Source organism: Octodon degus, unplaced genomic scaffold (genome assembly GCF_000260255.1).
Source record: "Octodon degus isolate 3935 unplaced genomic scaffold, OctDeg1.0 scaffold00004, whole genome shotgun sequence".
NCBI lineage: Eukaryota > Metazoa > Chordata > Mammalia > Rodentia > Octodontidae > Octodon > Octodon degus.
This window is the reverse complement of record NW_004524580.1, coordinates 33911606-33929105: the sequence shown is the minus strand read 5'-3', so window position 1 is coordinate 33929105 and position 17500 is coordinate 33911606. Positions and strand designations below refer to the sequence as shown.

General features: G+C 47.6%; 1 protein-coding gene across 2 annotated transcripts in view; it reads right to left on the bottom strand.

Moving 5' to 3' along the window:
• Positions 1-17500, bottom strand: part of Rfx4 (regulatory factor X4) — an 83531-nt gene that overhangs the window by 44409 nt on the left and 21622 nt on the right. For both annotated transcript variants that reach the window (XM_023717514.1, XM_023717508.1), the window contains 2 exons: positions 3491-3591; positions 1387-1445 (listed from right to left, as the gene is read on the bottom strand). In XM_023717514.1, coding sequence (XP_023573282.1) covers positions 1387-1445; positions 3491-3591 — 160 coding nt within the window. The remainder of the gene's footprint in view (positions 1-1386; positions 1446-3490; positions 3592-17500) is intronic.

Sequence of the window (17500 nt, the reverse complement as noted above, 5' to 3'; positions counted from 1 at the left end):
GTGGGCGTGGGTGTGGGTATCCACACCTACGCATGCATCAAAGTCTAAATTCCGAGCCCCAGAGGGAGACACCAAAGCTGCATGGGTCCCTGATGTGATCTCAAGGTGGCATGCTGGAGAAGAGCAGCAGGGGAGGGGTTCTTCTTCCCTGGGTCCCAGGATGTCGCCCAGGTAAATGCTCTGGGCAGCCAGTGGGAGTCTGCACGGGGTCTCCCCTATCCCCGCCTGGTTCCCAGATCCTGGCCTGGGGCCACCTTCAGGCTACTCCAGCCAGAGATGCCTCCCTCCACCTCAACCACAAGGCACCTGCGCGCAGGCAGGCCCAGCTGGCTCTTGGAGAGGTGCAAACCTAAACTCGTAAAGGGTCAGGCAGGTGGCACCCAGGCCAGCTCCAAGAGGACAGCTGTCGAGGTGGAGGACAGTGCTCACTGAGAGCCTCAGCCTGCCCGTTGATGGCCGCCCAGTGGGCGTGGCTCTAAGCGAGCCGCTGGCTCTCCAGCACAAAATTTGGGTGACTGACTGTCCTCTCCTAGTTTCAACCATTAGTAATCAAGTGGAAAAACATGTTTGTAATACATGCGTGTCAAGCAGTCTCACTCGGCAGATGGCCGGCTGTGGCTACCAGTTAGCCAGTGATGGCTGGGACCATTGGTTCTGGGGTGCCATGGTAGTGGGGTCCCCTCCCAGACTTAGATTCCCTTCACCAAGTGGAAGGACTAACAACAAGGCAGTTCCGGGTTGGTAGGCCAGGGAGTAGGGTCTTCCATTTTTAGGTTAGACATTTGCATGTTTAATTTTTATAGTAAGCCTGCACCACTTCTGTGCTAAAAAGAAATAATGTAGATCTGGAAAAGATGAAACTGGGCAAATATTTAGTATATGATGTGACTTAAATGCTTTCAATGGCATGGTATCGATGAATTCTCTTGTTTCTCTTATGTTTGATTCTTAGACTCAGCGGCCCACGGGTGGGCGAGTCCACCCCCAGGCTGCACTGCGGCTCTTGGTGTGACATGGCTGGGGTGGGGGTTGGGGTGGACACTGGCATGCAGTGGGTGGGGGCCAGGCACCACGCATATGGCTGCATAACTGGGGATTCTGCACTCCAGGGCCAGCAGTCACTGACCAGCTCCGACTGACTTCCGGGGGACAGGCAAGTGTGGATCTAAAGGGTTTTGGGACGACTGAACTCAGAAAGAATTTGGGGTTTAAGTTGCAACGGTAGTCCTTGGCTAGCACTTGCTTCTCGTCTGTAGGAGTCACACATAACAGCGTGTGCCCCAAGAGCCACTGGACAGGCACTCTAGGAAGTTGTTCCTGTGGACAGCTCCACTCCCCAACCCACCCCAGCCCTGGCTTTCAATGACAGACACAGAGGACAGCTACCTGGCAAAGATGATTGAGCGATGTCTGGCGTCTCAGGATTTGCGAAAACCTTCTGGACACTGCAAGAGGAGGAGAGTTACTTGGAAATATTAGTGTGCTTAAAAACCCAAGGCCAGTTCTAAGAGGACTCCCTGCTCTTCTTCCATCCGTCTCTCCCTGCTCCCACTGTGCCCCCCTCTGCATCTGACTCTTTTGTTCTCCCTTGCAGGCTTCGAGAACCATTTCCTCCTGGCTCATGGTGATCTTTGGGGTGCAGATTTCAAAGTCACGCACTTGCTGCACTCGCAGGTGTGAGAAATGGTGGTGTCAACCAACCGTGAGTAAAAGCAATTATTTACTCGTCTTTCATTTCGCTAATTGCCAGCTCAATCACTTGTCCCATAAATAATTGCAGGAACCGCATGGCAACTTTGAAGAAGCCCCTTCTGAGCTGTAGTATGTCTAATAGAAAATCTTGCTTGTCTCTCAGTGATGCGCGGGGACGCGGGATTCCTTGGATGAGGTCCAGGCGGCACTGTGTGGGGCTTTGCCTAATCTGCCTGGTTTCTCCTGTGATCACCCACCTGGTGATCACCACCTTTAAGAAGAGTTCCTGGGGCCGGGGAGATGGCTCAGTAGAATAAGCGTTGGCCTGGCAAGCGCAAGGGCCTGAGTTCAATCCCCAGTTCCGCGAAGAAGAAGAAAGAAGAAGAAGAAGAAGAAAGAAGAAGAAGAAGAAGAAAGAAGAAGAAGAAGAAGAAGAAGAAGAAGAAGAAGAAGAAGAAGAAGAAGAAGAAGAAGAAGAAGAAGAAGAAGAGCTCTTGCTTCCTGCCCCAACATAATGGGCTGACACCCTGAAGCAGGGGACCCTCGGTCTCGTTTTGCTGAGGACAAGACCTGTGCCTGCGGCCCGCTACCTGGCACCTGGAAGCCGCAGCTGCAGCCGGCTCCGCCAGCGGGGCTTGCACAGGTGGAAGGCCCAGCAGAGCGCCTGTGCAGCGCCTGTTTTGTCAGCATAATTAAAATGGGCACGGGGCATTCTTCTCATTAATTTCTGAACTGGTCAAGAAATAGAAACTTCCCCAGGATTATTCTAATTTGCACTCCGAGCTGGCTCGGTGTGAAAAATGAGGAGCAGGGAGGAGGGATGGGGTTGGGGCGGACAGATGAACTTCTAATTTTCCAGGCCGATCAATCGTTAATCCTTCTCCTTAATTACTTTTTCTTTAACTTTGTGATGTGGAATTTAGTGCTGGAGAAAAGAAAAGAACTGAGAGCCGTGAAATAAAGCGGGCTTTATCAATAGGTGATGGTCACCGCAGGCGGCCTCCAAGCATGTCTGAAAGGCCTCCTGCGCCTGCGGAGACGGGGTAATTTGATCGCCTTCATTTTCCTCGCTGGCACTTATTTTGGGCAAGAATAGCAAGCTGTATTCAAATGGGGCTTTGAGAAACATATATTTTAAAATCTTGTTTTGCTTAAAATCATTTCATCTTTACTTAATGGCAACAAATGAGCTGCACACAAGTCTTCCCGATGCGCAGACACAGGGAGAAGGGGAAAAACCGGTTTCCTCCGCTCGGAGCTGCCAGGGAGTGGGAGAGGGAGCCACTGTGAGGCCAGACTCGCTGCCCCAGGCCCTGCCGGGAGAAATAGTAATTTGGCTTCTAGCTAGGTGGAGAGGAGGAGAAGGCCCAGGGCTGCTCTCCATCTCTAGCGACTGCCATCTTGGAGGCCGGAGCTGGAGGAAATCCTGGTGCTTCGCGGTCGGTCGCAGGGCTTTGGAGAGTTTTCGCTGCCATCCGAAGCCTGATCTTAGGATAAGGACTGCAATTCCTACATGGCAGAGGTGGTGATGAGCGGAAGCAGTCTGCTTGGAGGCAGACAGCAAGCCTGCAGGTGACCCTGTCCTGCTCCTTGTGTGCCTCTAGGCCAGAATTCCTCTGCTCCAAAAGGAGCGCTCGCTGCCCTGTCAGTGCTGGCTGCGTGTGCGCAGGCTGAGCCTGGAGTCGTCCGTCGGCACCGGCGCTCTGCACGCAACAGAGGCAGTGACCTCACAACGCCCCACGTAGAATGTGCCACTAGAGCATGACTCTCCCCTTGTCCTGCCAAGCTGGGCACTCACATTCAAACTTTATGTTCCGCAAATTTTCTGGGAGGTCGTGGAGAGCCACCTTCAGCCACTCATCCAGCTGCTTGGCAAACTTCCGGATCACTTGAGTTAAGCTGCAAAGAGAAGCAATGCCTGAGTGTCTGTGTTCACTCCAGCCACCCCGGAGGCTCCCAGACAGTGCCCTCTGCTCCTCAGAGCTCAACTGCCACCATATGTGTGCCCATCCCAGAGGGGCTGAGAGCCTGGGGCCTGGGAAGGGGCGAACGGCAGCAACGGTGCAGTCTACCCTGCCTCACTGTGGGAAGGCCACCGCCAGGCGAGGCTGCATCTTGCTGCAAGCGGAGGGTGCTCCCTGGCTCTGAAGAGCCCTGAGTGCGGAGTGCGGACAGAGGCCTGGGGCCTCGGAAGGGTGCTCTGCAGCCAGCCTGCTGCCCCCCTACCGTCAAAGCCCACACTGCCCAGCGAGCTGCTTCCCGGGCACAAGCCTCTCTCACCTGGGCCCTGAGACAGGTTAGATGTGGAGTGTCCAGGATAGTTTGGGACAGGAGGTGGGGGTGCTGGCCACGAGACTCACTGAGGGCGCACTGGGCTGCCATTTGGAGCCGAAAAGGCATGCATGGAGCGCAGCGCTCAAGTCCTCACTGCCAAGAGCGCCTGCTCATTGTCCCGGGCCAGCGTCCTCCTTGGTGCTGCTGGACTGGGGACCTCGCCCCACCCCCTGTGGCTCACCTCCCTCTTGCCCTTGGCCCATGGGTCTGCCCGGCCCAGTTCTCCCTTCCAGCGTCTCTCCTGCCAGGCCTTGACCACCAGCCTCACAGCCACTCCTGCCACACTCCCCACCACCCGTTCTTGACCCTTCCTGTGATGAACCCCAACCTTCTCCACCGCCCAACACCCCGGCTGACCACCCTACCTCTCAGGGAAGACAAAGTACACGGACAGGCCCAGGTCAGCATCCCGCCCCTTGCAGGTCCTCCTCTTCCTCCTTCCTAGAGGAGCCATGGAGCCGTTACCTCTGGTCCTTACACACCGACTGCCCCTCATGTACACTCTGTGGCTCCCTCTTCCCCCCAAACATATTTCCTTTATAAAATTATGGCTCCTCTTCACTGCTCATATTTAATCCACCTAACACTCCCTCAGTTTAAAAACCAAAATATAACCTCTTACATCCTTGGCTCCATCTTTTCAAGCTACCACCTTGTCTCTCTCCCATGTCATATGGCACGGTCCATGCCCTTGGCCATCTTTCTGTCATCCTTGTCACTTCTTGCCTAAGCAGTTATGATGTGGCATCTGCATCCATCAAGGTTGCAAACCTGTAGGAGGCACTTTGGTCCTCCTCTTGCCTAACATCTGGGCAGTGCTCAGTTCTGTCACTAGCGTCCCCCTTTGTGGAAGCCCCGGCATCTGTGACTGTGGTTCTTTCTCTTGGGTGTTCCTGGCCACAGAGCCCTAGCTGGTACATCCTTGGGCTCTTCCGGTCCGGGTCTGGGCTCTCTCCTGCTGGAGCGGCCTCCCTTCCCTGCTCGGCAATTGCTGCACTTGCTCCACACCTCAGGCACAGGGCCCAAAGAGCCTCGGGTCCCCTGCACCTTCGCTGTAAGCCAAAGTCATGTCAAGTCTAGTGGGCCCAAGACGGACCCTTGCTCCACAGCCCTGGGTCTTGTACTCTCAGATTCAGAGTAAAACTGTACTTTCCACAAAGATTTCATGGTTAATTCTAAAAAGGCTCCTACTCCCCTCAAATGGGTCAATAAAGTAAACTTTCAAGGACCCTTGATCTAGCTGCAGCGGATCTGCTGGGCCATATTTGCCAGTTTATCCTGCACCACCTTTTCTTTTCTGGGGTATTATAAGCAAACGTGATGCCATTCGTCCCAAAAAGCTTAGTGTGTGCTTCTGACGAGGTTTAAATATGTGCGTGTCACCCACACGCATGTGCACATGGCCTCCTGGCCACCAGTGTGCCTGCAGCGCTGACGGCCCCTCCCCAGCACCATGAAAGTCTAGGCTGTATTCAGATTTCTCTCTCTCTCAAAGATGCAGTTTATTTGATGTAGAATCAAAACAGGGTCCAGCGATTGCACACAAAGCTGCGTTGCCGTTGCTAGCTTCTTCAATCTCTTTTGCTGTGTTTTCTGCCCTGCTGTCCTGGAGGCCCCGTGGCTGCGAGGCCCCACAGTCTCATTTGGTCACTTTCTTCCTTTTCGTGTCAGTTAATCTGTTCATCAGCCTCGCGTGCTTCCTCTTGGAGCTGGATCCCATTAGTTTTCAAGGCTAGGACACGCCGCAGGGAGCTCCTGTGCTGCCGGCGACACCCTCCTGAGGGGCCCCACAGTCTCCTTGTTCCTCTTTCCGTGTGTGCGGTGACTGTGCTGAGCCTGTCTCTTGGCCCGTCCTGAGCACTGCAGACTGTGCCCGGAGTGGCTGCTCAGGCTCCTGGGCCCTTTGGTTCGGGCTCCTGTGGTCTTGCTGCACTGTGACTTTAGCCCATCCCAGACCCGTTCCCTGGTCAAAATGAAGCCCCACGCCCTAAAAGCCCAGGCCCACACGCCTCTTCTTGCCTGTTTGGCCCCTCTTGCCCTCTCTCCGGCCGCACACTCCAGCCCTGGGCTGTGCTGTCGTCGTAGTCTGGCCTCTGCTCCTGCAGGTGTGCCAGGCCCATCACTTCCTTCTTCGCCTGTCCAGCACCTCAGCCACACACCCCAGACCGGCTGCTGCTTCCGTGGGAAAATCTGCCCAGAAGCTCCCAGCGTGAGCAGAGGCTCCGGGCTCACTCCTCCACGGAGGATAGCTGCTGGGACGGTGTGCATCCCGTGGTCATCGGGTGAATGCGCCTCTTTTCTGGACTTCGTGCTGCAGGCGCGGGCTGGGGCCAGGCTCGATCGCTTGTAGCCTTTTCCTCAGCACCCAGCAAGGTACAGGATGCAAACAGGCAGGAGAGCAGTGTTTGCTAAATGGGATGAACGAGCCAGCAGACAGATGGCTCCCAATCCCAGACCTCAGACCGAGTCCCCACCAGGCCCATGCTGCCCCACCCCACTGTCACCCCTGGCTGCACTTTGCCCTCTGCCTCCCACACCACCCTGGGCCCTTACCCACTCGCCCAGGGGAAGAGGAGCCAGGGCAAGGTGTAACACGGACACTGGTGTGGTGGTGAGGGGAAGGAGCTCCACAGTTGAGCGGCGGAGGGATGGGCCCTGGAGGACCACGGGAAGGGTGTCTTCCGGAAAGGAAGGGGGACCCCACAAAAGAGGTGCTGTGCATGGCAGAAAGGCAAAACTTAAAATGGTCCCTATTATCCACACACTGGACCCAGTTTCTAAGTGAGCAGGCTTCCAGGATGTTTGGCGCCATGACAGATACCCCACATGTAGGGAGCTCTGGCACAGGCCTGGGGCAGCAGGAGGGCCTGTCCCTCCCCAGCGTCCCCAGTGGCTGTCACTCACACAGCCAGAGTAGCGGAGAGTAAGGGGCCGGCCCGAGGATGGGGCCTCTCACTTCCTGCAATTGTCTGCTTTTATTGAGCTGAAGAAAAGCAAGGAAGAGCTCAACCGGGAAGAGATTCTATTCTGGGACCTGGAATTTCGGTCTGTTGTCCTTTAGAGGGATCTAAACTTTGCTGTGGTGTCCCTGGCTTCCTGGTCTCCTAGTCAGAGTGGTCCTGTCCCGGCCTGGCCACCTCCTGCACTTGCTGAGAATGTCACCCCCTCTTGCTATCCTTCTTGCATGAGGATTCGTGTGCAGCCTGGCCTCTTCCCTGGCCAGCTTCCTCCCGACCCGGCTCCTCGGCTGGGACTCTGGGGTGGCCCTGCCTTCTAGTGACAGCTCTTCCTGCCTTTTGTGCAGACGGTGCCTGTGTCTACAGAGCCAGCTTACACATCCACTGCCTTTTCACTTTCTGACCTCCAGCGGCAGTGGCAGTGGCGGCGGTGGCAGCGAGGAACCAGTAGCAGTTGCCTGTTGATGAGCGCGGAGCACCCTATGTGTGCGTCCTTGGGGGCCCCTCACTCCTGCTAGGTAGGCAGTGTTGTCAGCTTCAACAGAGAGGAGAAATCTGAGGCGTGGATAAGTTATTTTCTTTGTCCAAGGAGATGTGGCCAGGCAACCCAGCGAGGGCTCAAGCCTGGGCCTGTGACTCTTGGGTGTGGTCTCAGCTGGTGGAAAGGCCCACAGGCACCCTTGTAGATGCCGCCTTCCCTGACTGCAGCCTCTGCTTTCTGCTTTTCACTGCAGTCCCTTGAACCTCAGGCCTGGTGCTCAGTCTTCGCCCCTCTGATGCCTTACCCTCCTTGCCCCCTCACCCCCGTGGGCACACACACACACACACACACACACACACACACACACACACCTCTTTAGTTCTGCTAAAGCAGTTACTGGTAGCCTCCACTGGGCCAAGATCACTAGGAAGAGAGAAGAGTCCAAGGCCGAAAAGGGCCTACGCCTCGCGGAAGCGGCGCCAGCCGCCCTGCACTGAAGAATGCTTTTCGGAGTTGGGAAGAAGGGAGATCAGAGCTGGGCCTCAGCCTGGCCAGGGCCAGCAGGGAGGGCGTTTAGAGCAGTCCCATCCCCATGGCACCCAGGCCTGGCACACAGATGGCACTCAGGCAGGGTGACAAATGGCCGGATGCGTGAATCCATGAAACACCAGCTGCCAGGTGAACCTCGGCCTGTGAAATAACTCTGTCTCCTGATTGGGGAGTGTCACATCGCAGTGTTAATAATTTAACCACAGTAACAAGTCCTATGGCGGCTGCAGGCTCTGCAGGGCAGCAGACCTGTGGCTGTTATTCAGTGGTGTTCTCCAGGGCCTGCCATGGTGCCTAGTATTTTATAGAAATCGCTAAACATTGCATTAGTACATGAGCCAGTGTTGGAGTCCTGGCTGCCTTGTTAGCTGCATGTGACGGCTGATGAGCCATTTTCGCGCTCAAGGTTTACCTTCTACATGTATTTGGATTAAATCTTCCAGCTTGCTGGTTGTTTTCCATTTCTAATCAGGGGCTAAGTTTCATTTGTACGTCACAAACTGCTTCATAAAAACTGCAAATTCTGTGTGTGTGCGTGTACAAAACATCTGCAGTGTTAGGCATGAGACAGCTCTCACACTCACTGAACTGAAGAAAAGAAGCTCCTCTCAAGAGACCCAGCAATCAGTGTAATCAGAACCTTACGTGGGCACCGACAATGATGACAATTAATGAGCAACAGCAATACCGGGTGGCCCTAATGGGACAGAGAGAGAGCAGAGCGGAAGAGGAATCTCAGCACTGTTTTTCAAAGAAGCAAAAGAAATATTAGATATGAGTATGAGAACAAGGTATGCTGTCAGGCATGCACAAGGCCTTTGACAGCACCGTCACAGACACAGCCGGGACGAGTGAAGGCCCAGAAGCGAGGCCGGTGCAGGAACCGACCAACTCAGCTCAGAGAGCAATCTGTGGAAAAAGAAAGCCAGAGCCTCCAAGAACTCTGGGACAATAGTGTGTGGTCTCCACACTTAGGACTAAACTGTAAGAAAGACTGAGAAGAGAAAACACAGAAGCTGGCGTCTGGGGACTTTTAAAAAACAATGAAATATTAAAGTACAGTTCCAAGAAATTCAGAAAACTCTGAACTAAACACTTAGATGCATCATTGCCAGACTTGGGAAAACCAAAAATAAAATCTTGAGGGCTTCAAGGAAAACAACGCATTCCACACAGAGGGAAAAAAACAGACCACGGACCAATAAACAAGCCAAAAACAATGGAGTAAAAGCTTTAGAAAGTTGACAGCAAAACCCCCAAATCCTTCTGATTCAGAATACTATGCCCAGCAAAAGCATCCTTCAAAAATGAAGGACAAATAAAAGCTAAATAATTAATAATAAACTAAAATAATTAATCACAACTAAGCCTGTAATACATGAAATATTTTTGTTGTTGTTTGGTACCCGGAATCAAAGGGCAAATGTTAAAGCAGCTCCTGCAGGCTGAGTGACGTGACATGCACAGAGGATCATATTTATCCCCCAAATTAAAGGCAAGAACCATTAGAATGATGATGGACAGAAAAGATCTGCTTCCCACCCTCAGTCATTCTAAAAGAGCATTATCTAAAGTGAAAAACACAGTATTTTATAAGGTTATAATGTATATTGAAACAAGATGGAAACAATAACACAACAGAGGTAACAAACTGGGAAAGCAGTTATAAGGGCCGTTCTATGTGTGAAGCGGCACAATATGATTTGTAAGTATATTTACTAAATAAAAATATATAAACTCAAGGTAACATACACACACACATCAAGGCAATCACAAAGGGAAACTGAAAGACACAATGACGCAAAGGCAAGTATAAAAGGCAGACAGAAAAGAAGGAAAAAGATGAAGCTAATAGAAAACAACTACCAAGACAGAAGATTTAACCCCACCATAAAGTTATGCTCAGCGTGAAGGTCTAGACCAGCGGCGGCGAGCCTACGGCACACGGGCTTCGGCAGGCGTTGCCATTAGGAGCTCTAAGAGGCTTGCTATTGGTGGTCCAGATGAGACCACCAGAATGGCTAAGCACCAGGCGACTGCGTAAGAAAGCCAGACTTCATTCTGTGTTGCGTAAGGAGTCTACTTAAAAACATAAAGACTCACACTGAACAAACATAGTTTAGAAAAAACCAAGCTGGACTATTCATATTACTATCGATATAAGCTTCTAGGGCTGGCCAAAGAGCTCAGCAGATTAAAGCGCCTGCAGGCAGGCACAGGGGCCGGGGCTCAATCCCCAGGCCTGCTGGGCAGCCCTGTCCCCGGGTGCGCTGAGAGGGTGGTTGAGACTGGGCGTGGTGGCACATGCCTGCAATCCCAGCTCTTGGGAGGCTGTAAACAGGCGGATCACTATGAGTCTGATCTAGTAGTGAGACCCCGAACACCCTGTAGACCCTTCCCTAAAATAAAATAAAAATAACAAAAGCTTCTGAACAAGAAATATCACCAGGGATTTAAAACAAAGGTATTAAAAGAAGTCAATTTACAAAAAAGGCATAATGTCGCCATTTGTATATATTTAACAACAAAGCTGCAGAATGAATTTCAAAATACATGCAGCAAGGACAGAAATATAAGCAAGTTCACAAAGGCAGAGAGGTAATCAATAGAACAGAGAGCAAATCACTGGCCACTGGGAAGCCCCAAGCAGAAGAACCAACGAGCTTGAGCTCACTGACCTCTACAGAACGCGTCACCAAATGACAGCAGACCACGTGGCCGCTCCAGGCGCGCAGCCCGCGTCCACAGCACAGGCTGAATTCCGGACCACAAGACAAGTTTCGGTAAACTAAAACGAGCTCATGTAATACAGTGTACACAATCTGACTCTAGGGGAATTAAAGTACAAATTAATAACAGAAAGATACCTTGACAATCTCCAAGTATATGGACATTATTTCACTTCTAAATAACCCATACATCAAAGAGAAAGTCAGCAGGAAAAGTAGAAAATGTTGTGAATTGGATTGAACTGAAACCCCATGTCAAAATTTGCGGGATGCAGCTAACCAATGAGTAGAAGCAAATGAAGAGGAGTAAATAATTTTATAGCAAAGTAGAAAGATTTGTGATCAGTAATCTAAACCTCCACTAAAAGACACTAAGAGATGAGCAAAGCAAAACCCAACTCAATGAGCTTGAAGAAAACAAGAGAAAAGGAGACCCAAGAGTCAGAGAACCTAAAAGCTGGTTGCTTTATTTGCAACACTGAGGGTTGTGCCCAGCTCCTACACTGAGCTACTCTGCCCAGCCCTTCTTAATATTTTCTATTCACAGACAGGCTCTTCCTAAGTTGCTCAGGCCAGGCTTGAACTGGCAACCTTTGCCTCAGGCTCCCAGAGTGCTGGGATTATGGTGTGGACCCCCATGCGGACTGTATTATTTTTAAAGATCTATTTATAACATTCATAAAATTCTAGGTACATTAATCAAGTATCCACATCAAGACTGCGAAAGGGGGATATTATTAAGATCCTACAGATAGTAAATGGATAATAAATATCAGCAGGACTGGCGACATAGTCCAGTGGACCAAGCGCCTGTTTAGGCAAGCTCAGGGACTAGGGTTCAATCCCCAGCACCACAGGTCACACTGGCCACACCCCCAGGTGCACTGAGCCAGCCCCTGAGACCTGGTGTGGTGGTGCGCACTTGTAATCCCAGTGCTGGGGAGGCTAAGACCGGAGGATCACTGTAAGTCTGAGCTGCGTAGTAAGACCCTGTATCAAATACATTATAGAAAGAAGAAAAAAGAAAGAAATATGAGCAAATTAATCTCATGAATTCAGAAATTTAGACAAAGCTTTCATACTAGCTCTTCTAGAAAAAAGAGGGTACACTTCCAAACTCACTTTAGGAGGCCAGGACTGCCCTAATTTCCAAACGAGGGACAGCCATCACTGGAACAGAAACCTGCAGATCAATGACTTGCATGAACCTAGGTATAAAATCCTCAACAGAACATTGCAATTTAAATCTAGTGATTTTCTAAAAATCATGACCAAGTGGGTTTACTTTGGGGATGAAAGACTGCTTTATCTGAAAATAAAATGATATAAAATTCATCATGTGAACAGGCTCAAATGGAAAAGCCTTCCAAACAAAAATGTCTAACAGAATTCAAAATCCTTTTGTGATAAAAATTCTCAGGAAACTAGAAATAAAAGGGGACTGTCTCAGGATGAAAAAGGGCAGCTACAGAAAACCTACAGCTAGAATCATATTTTACAGCAAGGCTGAATGCTTTCCTTTTAGAAGCAGGGGGAAATGTAGCTGCTTATTTTTATCTATGTGGCGCAGCGTGCTAGAGGTCTTCCTCTGTGGCTAACACAGGGAGAACCAAGAGACAAGAATGGGCCCTTGCCTAGACTGCACCTTCCCACTCAGGAAATCCCAAAGGGTCTCTACACATTCTATTAGAACTAATAGCGGCAAGCTCAGTGAGATCGCACGGGGCATCACCAACACACAAGGACATTGTGTTTCCATAAACCAGCACAAACGACTAGGTATCATTTGCAAGAGATACTTAAAAATAAATCTAGTGGCCAGGGAGATGGCTCAGTAGAATAAGCTCTTCCCTGGCAAGTGCAAGGGCCTGAGTTCAATCCCCAGTTCCGCAAAATCAATCAATCAATGAATCAATCAATCAATCTAGCAAAATATGAGCAACATGTTAAGGAAATTGACATGCTAAATGCTGTAGAACATCAACAAAAGAAAACAGGACCTGGGGAAAAGGAGACGTACCGTGTGCGTGAACGGAAGACTCAGCATTAGTAAGATGCCAGTTATTCAACATTCATCTATAAATTCAATAAAATTTCAATCAAAATCCCATAAGATTTATAAGAGTCTACAAAAATAACATGCTAGAATAAAGGGACAATTTTGAAAAAAGTAGTGCAGAGGTCTCACTCTACTCCAGGTAATCACAATGATGCGGAATTGGTCAAAGCAGAGGCGCATCGATGAGTGGAACAGAAGTGGGAGCCCAGAAATAGACTCATACATGTATGGACGATCGAATTTCCACAGAGCTGCACAGCAGTTCAACAGGAAAGGGCTATTTTGCGAACAGCGTTCGGCAATGTTTGGGTCTTCATCTGCAACCCCACAGTATGCAAAGCAAGGAGAAAGGATCAAGCTGGCCGTGGTGGTGCAAGCCTGGAGTCCTGGCAACCCAGCGGGCTTACTGAGAGAAGACCAGAGTTGGAGACCAGCTTGGGGAATATGGTGAGACAGTGCTTCAAGAAAACCACACAGAGAGAGAGAGAGAGAGAGAGAGAGAGAGAGAGAAAGAGAGAGAGAGAGAGAGAGAGAGAGAGTACAGCACAACAACAACACAGTCTAAAGGCATTTGTAAAATGTAAAACATACCCTAAAACTTCTAGATGAGCATATAGAAGAAAATATTTTTTACTTTTCTTGACAAAGAGTTATAATAACATTAAAAGCAAAATTTGCTAAAGAAAGTATTGGTGAATTACATTCCTTAAAATTTAAAAGTTCCGTTCCTCAAATTATAGCTAATAAGACAAAACATACACAAAGTAGCCCTTGGCGAAGATGCTTCTGTAACACATGTCTGCTTAAGGATGTACAGCAAGAACACATAAGGAGCACTCAGAACTCAATAATGAAAAAGCAAAGCAACAACAAAGAGTATGCAAAAAAATTGAATAGAGAATTCACTAAAAAGCATACGTAGATGGCAAGTAAGAACGTGGAAAGATGGCCTACATTATTAGTCACTCAGAAGACGCACGTTAAAATCACCATCTGATATCACTACAGGACTTTCAGGATATCCATGACCAGCAAGGACAACACCAAGCGCTTGGCGGGTGCGTAGACACTCTGGATCTCGGAACACGGCCTGCAAAGCAGCGCACGTTCTCATGATGCTGACGAGACGGCTGCTCTACAGCTAAGCAGCCATAGTTTTCATATTCAAGCAAGGAAAATGAAAATGTGTGCAATCTGTATGCAAATTCTTATGCAGATCTATTCGCAGTAGCCCCAAACTGGAAACACCCTAAATGCCCTTCAACAGGCGACTGGACTGATGTCAGTACACCCATCCTGGGATACTCCGCACCTTTGAGAAGAGCGAGACTTCGGCGTACACAACAATGCGGGTGATGCTAAGTAAAAGATACGAAGCTCGAAAGGCTACTGCACAGTCCCCTTTGGGCCTGGTCTGGAGGAAGACAGGACTGCGAGGCAGAATGCGGAGGACGGTTGTCGGACGCCTGCCGAGCAGAGTGGGATCGACGGAATGGGACGTGAGGGAACTCCTCTAGAAGACGGGAATAGTGTTTGGATTGTGTAAACTAAATGTGGAGAAAGTTAATGAATATACAACTCACTCCAGAAGGCCTGAATTTTAAGATGCAAATTAAACAAACAATGATTGTTGGAGCTACATGAAGCAGGCTGGTGGCCGTCAGCCACGTCTCTTACTTCCCTTTCTGTCCCATAAGCGTTCTAAGACAGCAAATACTAATCCAAAGAACTAACAGTGAAGCTTCATTCTTAGAACCTGAAGTAAGTAAGAATGAAACAAGGTAAAATTAAACATCTATTTTTGATGAAATTTTTTGGAGCTGGGTTTCACTATGCAGTTCAGGTTGTCCTTGAACTCACTGTGTAGCCCAGGCTGGCTTTGAATTTGCAATCCTGTCTCAGCCTCCTGAGTGCTGGGATTACAGGTATGCACCACCACACCTGGATGGTCAACTTTTTTATTGTTCTTGATATAACCCACGCACCTAAGACGTTGGCCAGACACTAAAAGGCACTCAGTAAATACTTGTTGCATAAATTTGTTAAATAAATGAACAGACTAAAACAAGCAAGTATAATAAAGGCAAATCGTACTAGAGGGCAGAAAATATAATAGCACCAATAAAAACATTGTTTGTTCCTTGAAAAAATTAATAAAGAAATGGCAGAAATCATAACCACAGAAACTAAAACATATGAAAGAAAAACTAATCATAGACATGGGAGAAATTTAATGACTAAACAACCCACCTGGTCTAACCCTAAGTAAATACATTTATCTGTTTGTTCGCTTTTGTGGTACCAGGACTCGAACTCAGGACCTTGTGCTTGCCAGGCAAATGCTCATGCCTCTAAGCTATATCTCTGAATAAATTTAAAGATCTGGAAGAAAGGTCAATTTTCTAGGAAAACATAATTCTTTTTTGGAAAACATAATTTACTAAAATTTACAATGACAGAAAATCCAAAGTAATTAATTAATTACTACAGGAGCGAAGGAAGAAAAACATCGAAGATCTATGTCAAGAAAACATTAAGGTCAGACATTTTCAAGAGATTATTAATTCTAGGACATATTCAAACACAAAAGACTCTAGTGCTGTCTGCAGTGTTCCAAAGCTCAGAGGGCAAAGCGAGCAGCCGGACTCCTTTTGAGGCAAGCATGACAAGGACAGCAGCGAATCCCCACTAGGGAAGTGCGCAGCTCCACCTCCCATGACTTCTGATGAAGAAGCTCTACGTAAGACATTGGCAAATAAAATCCTGCAGCACATTAAAGAAAAAATACTACAGTACCCTAAATGGAGCTTATTGTCAGGATGCAAAAATGGCTCAACTTTAGGGAAAAAATCATTTTTATAGATGATAAGAAAGCTTTGTATAATATTCAACAACCATCTTTCATAAAAACATTTCATAACTTAATACAAGGTGGTTTCTTCACATGATAAAACTGATCGCTCTTCATCTCTAAATCAGCACTGTCTGCAGAAAGAAGTCAGGGAAGGCAAAGGGCCTGACTGCGTTCTGGAGCCCACAGTTAGCGAAGAGAAACAGAACGCAGCCATACGGACTAGAGAGCACAAAAGGAAAATTAATTTTTGTTTGTAGAAAATATGATTCTGAATCTGCAAAACCTAAGAGAGTTTTAAAAATGAATGCAATGGTAAGATATTTAATTTTAATTTGGTTAGACTAATAAAATATAGAGTATTGATATTATATGTACACAAGCACCAATAGCAACAAAAAGATTATTGTTAATAGCAACAAAAAGATAAAATAAGAATAAATCTAATCAGATATATATAATGGTAGCTGAGGATGGTGGCATAAAAAGCAAACTGTGTCTGTTAGGAATTTTTAATTTTCAACATCACAAAAATATACTTTTCCTGAAAACATTCTAAAAATGTACAAATATAGTACATTCAGATATATATATATATATATATTCTCACAATTCATATATGTGCATATACATATGTATTTATACACGCAGGTCTATATTTAAGTCAAACTGACGCAAAATAGTTCATATGGGAAAATAAAATGAGTGACAGTAACAGAAATGACTCCCAAAAGTGATGAAGAGGAACTCAATCCACTAGATTTATAAAATATTTAAAGGCATGAAACTTAAAACAAATGGCCTGGAGCACAAATAGATAGAAATATCAATGGCAAAGTGTAGAACGTCATAAATGGCCCCAAGTACACATAAAATTTCATATACAACAAAGGAAACACCTCAGGTATTTGAAGACAAGATGGCTTTTTTTTTTTTTTTTTTTTTTTTTTTTTTTTTTGCAGAATCGGGGATTGAACTCAGGCCTTGTGCTTGCCAGGGACAAGATGGGTTTTTTATTGCTATATTTATTTATTGTTATATTTGTTTTTTATTATAATTAAGATGGGGCTTTTATGAATGGTTTAGAAAGAACCAGAAGGCTAACAGAAAAAACTTAAGCTGGACTTCACATCTTGCACCAGGAATAGCAAAGTGGGCAAAAAATCAGAAGTAAACCAATAAAGCAGGAAGTGAGTGAGAGAATTGCTGTAGGAGAGAAGGATGAAAAACACCAAAGATCTATGTCAAGAAAGTATCAGGTCAGTTACTATAGGACAATATTTTGTGATGGAGCAGGAAAGATTTTTTAAAATTATGGCACAAAATCCCTGTCATAAGCAAGAGCCATAAAAACAAGAACCAACACATTGAATAGTACATTTTTATATGGCAAAACCGAAAGAACAAGGTAAGAATATTTGGGGGTCTTATCATACATAAACAATAAATGTCCACAACAAATAAGGAGCTACTAAAATCAATAGAAAGTATTGATTACAAATAGTCAAAGAGGTTAAAGATAAAAAAAAAGTTCACCGCGAGGAGAATGCAAATGGCTGATGTATGTAGACACATTCAGCTTTGCTTATTGTAAGATAAAGGCAAATTAAACTTTCACTAAAAACAAATATAAGTCACAAATGCTTTGAATCAGAACTGAGCCCTCTAGGAATTTATGTTACCCTTATGCTGCATGGGGTGGGGGTGACCCGTACCCTCCCCAAATGCATCCACCCAGAACTGGAGAAGGTGACTTATTTTGAAAAGGTAATGGCAGGTGGGATTCAGGCTCCCCAGGTGAGGCTGGGCTGGACTGACCCCGGGGGCCATGAATCCAGTGGCAGGTGG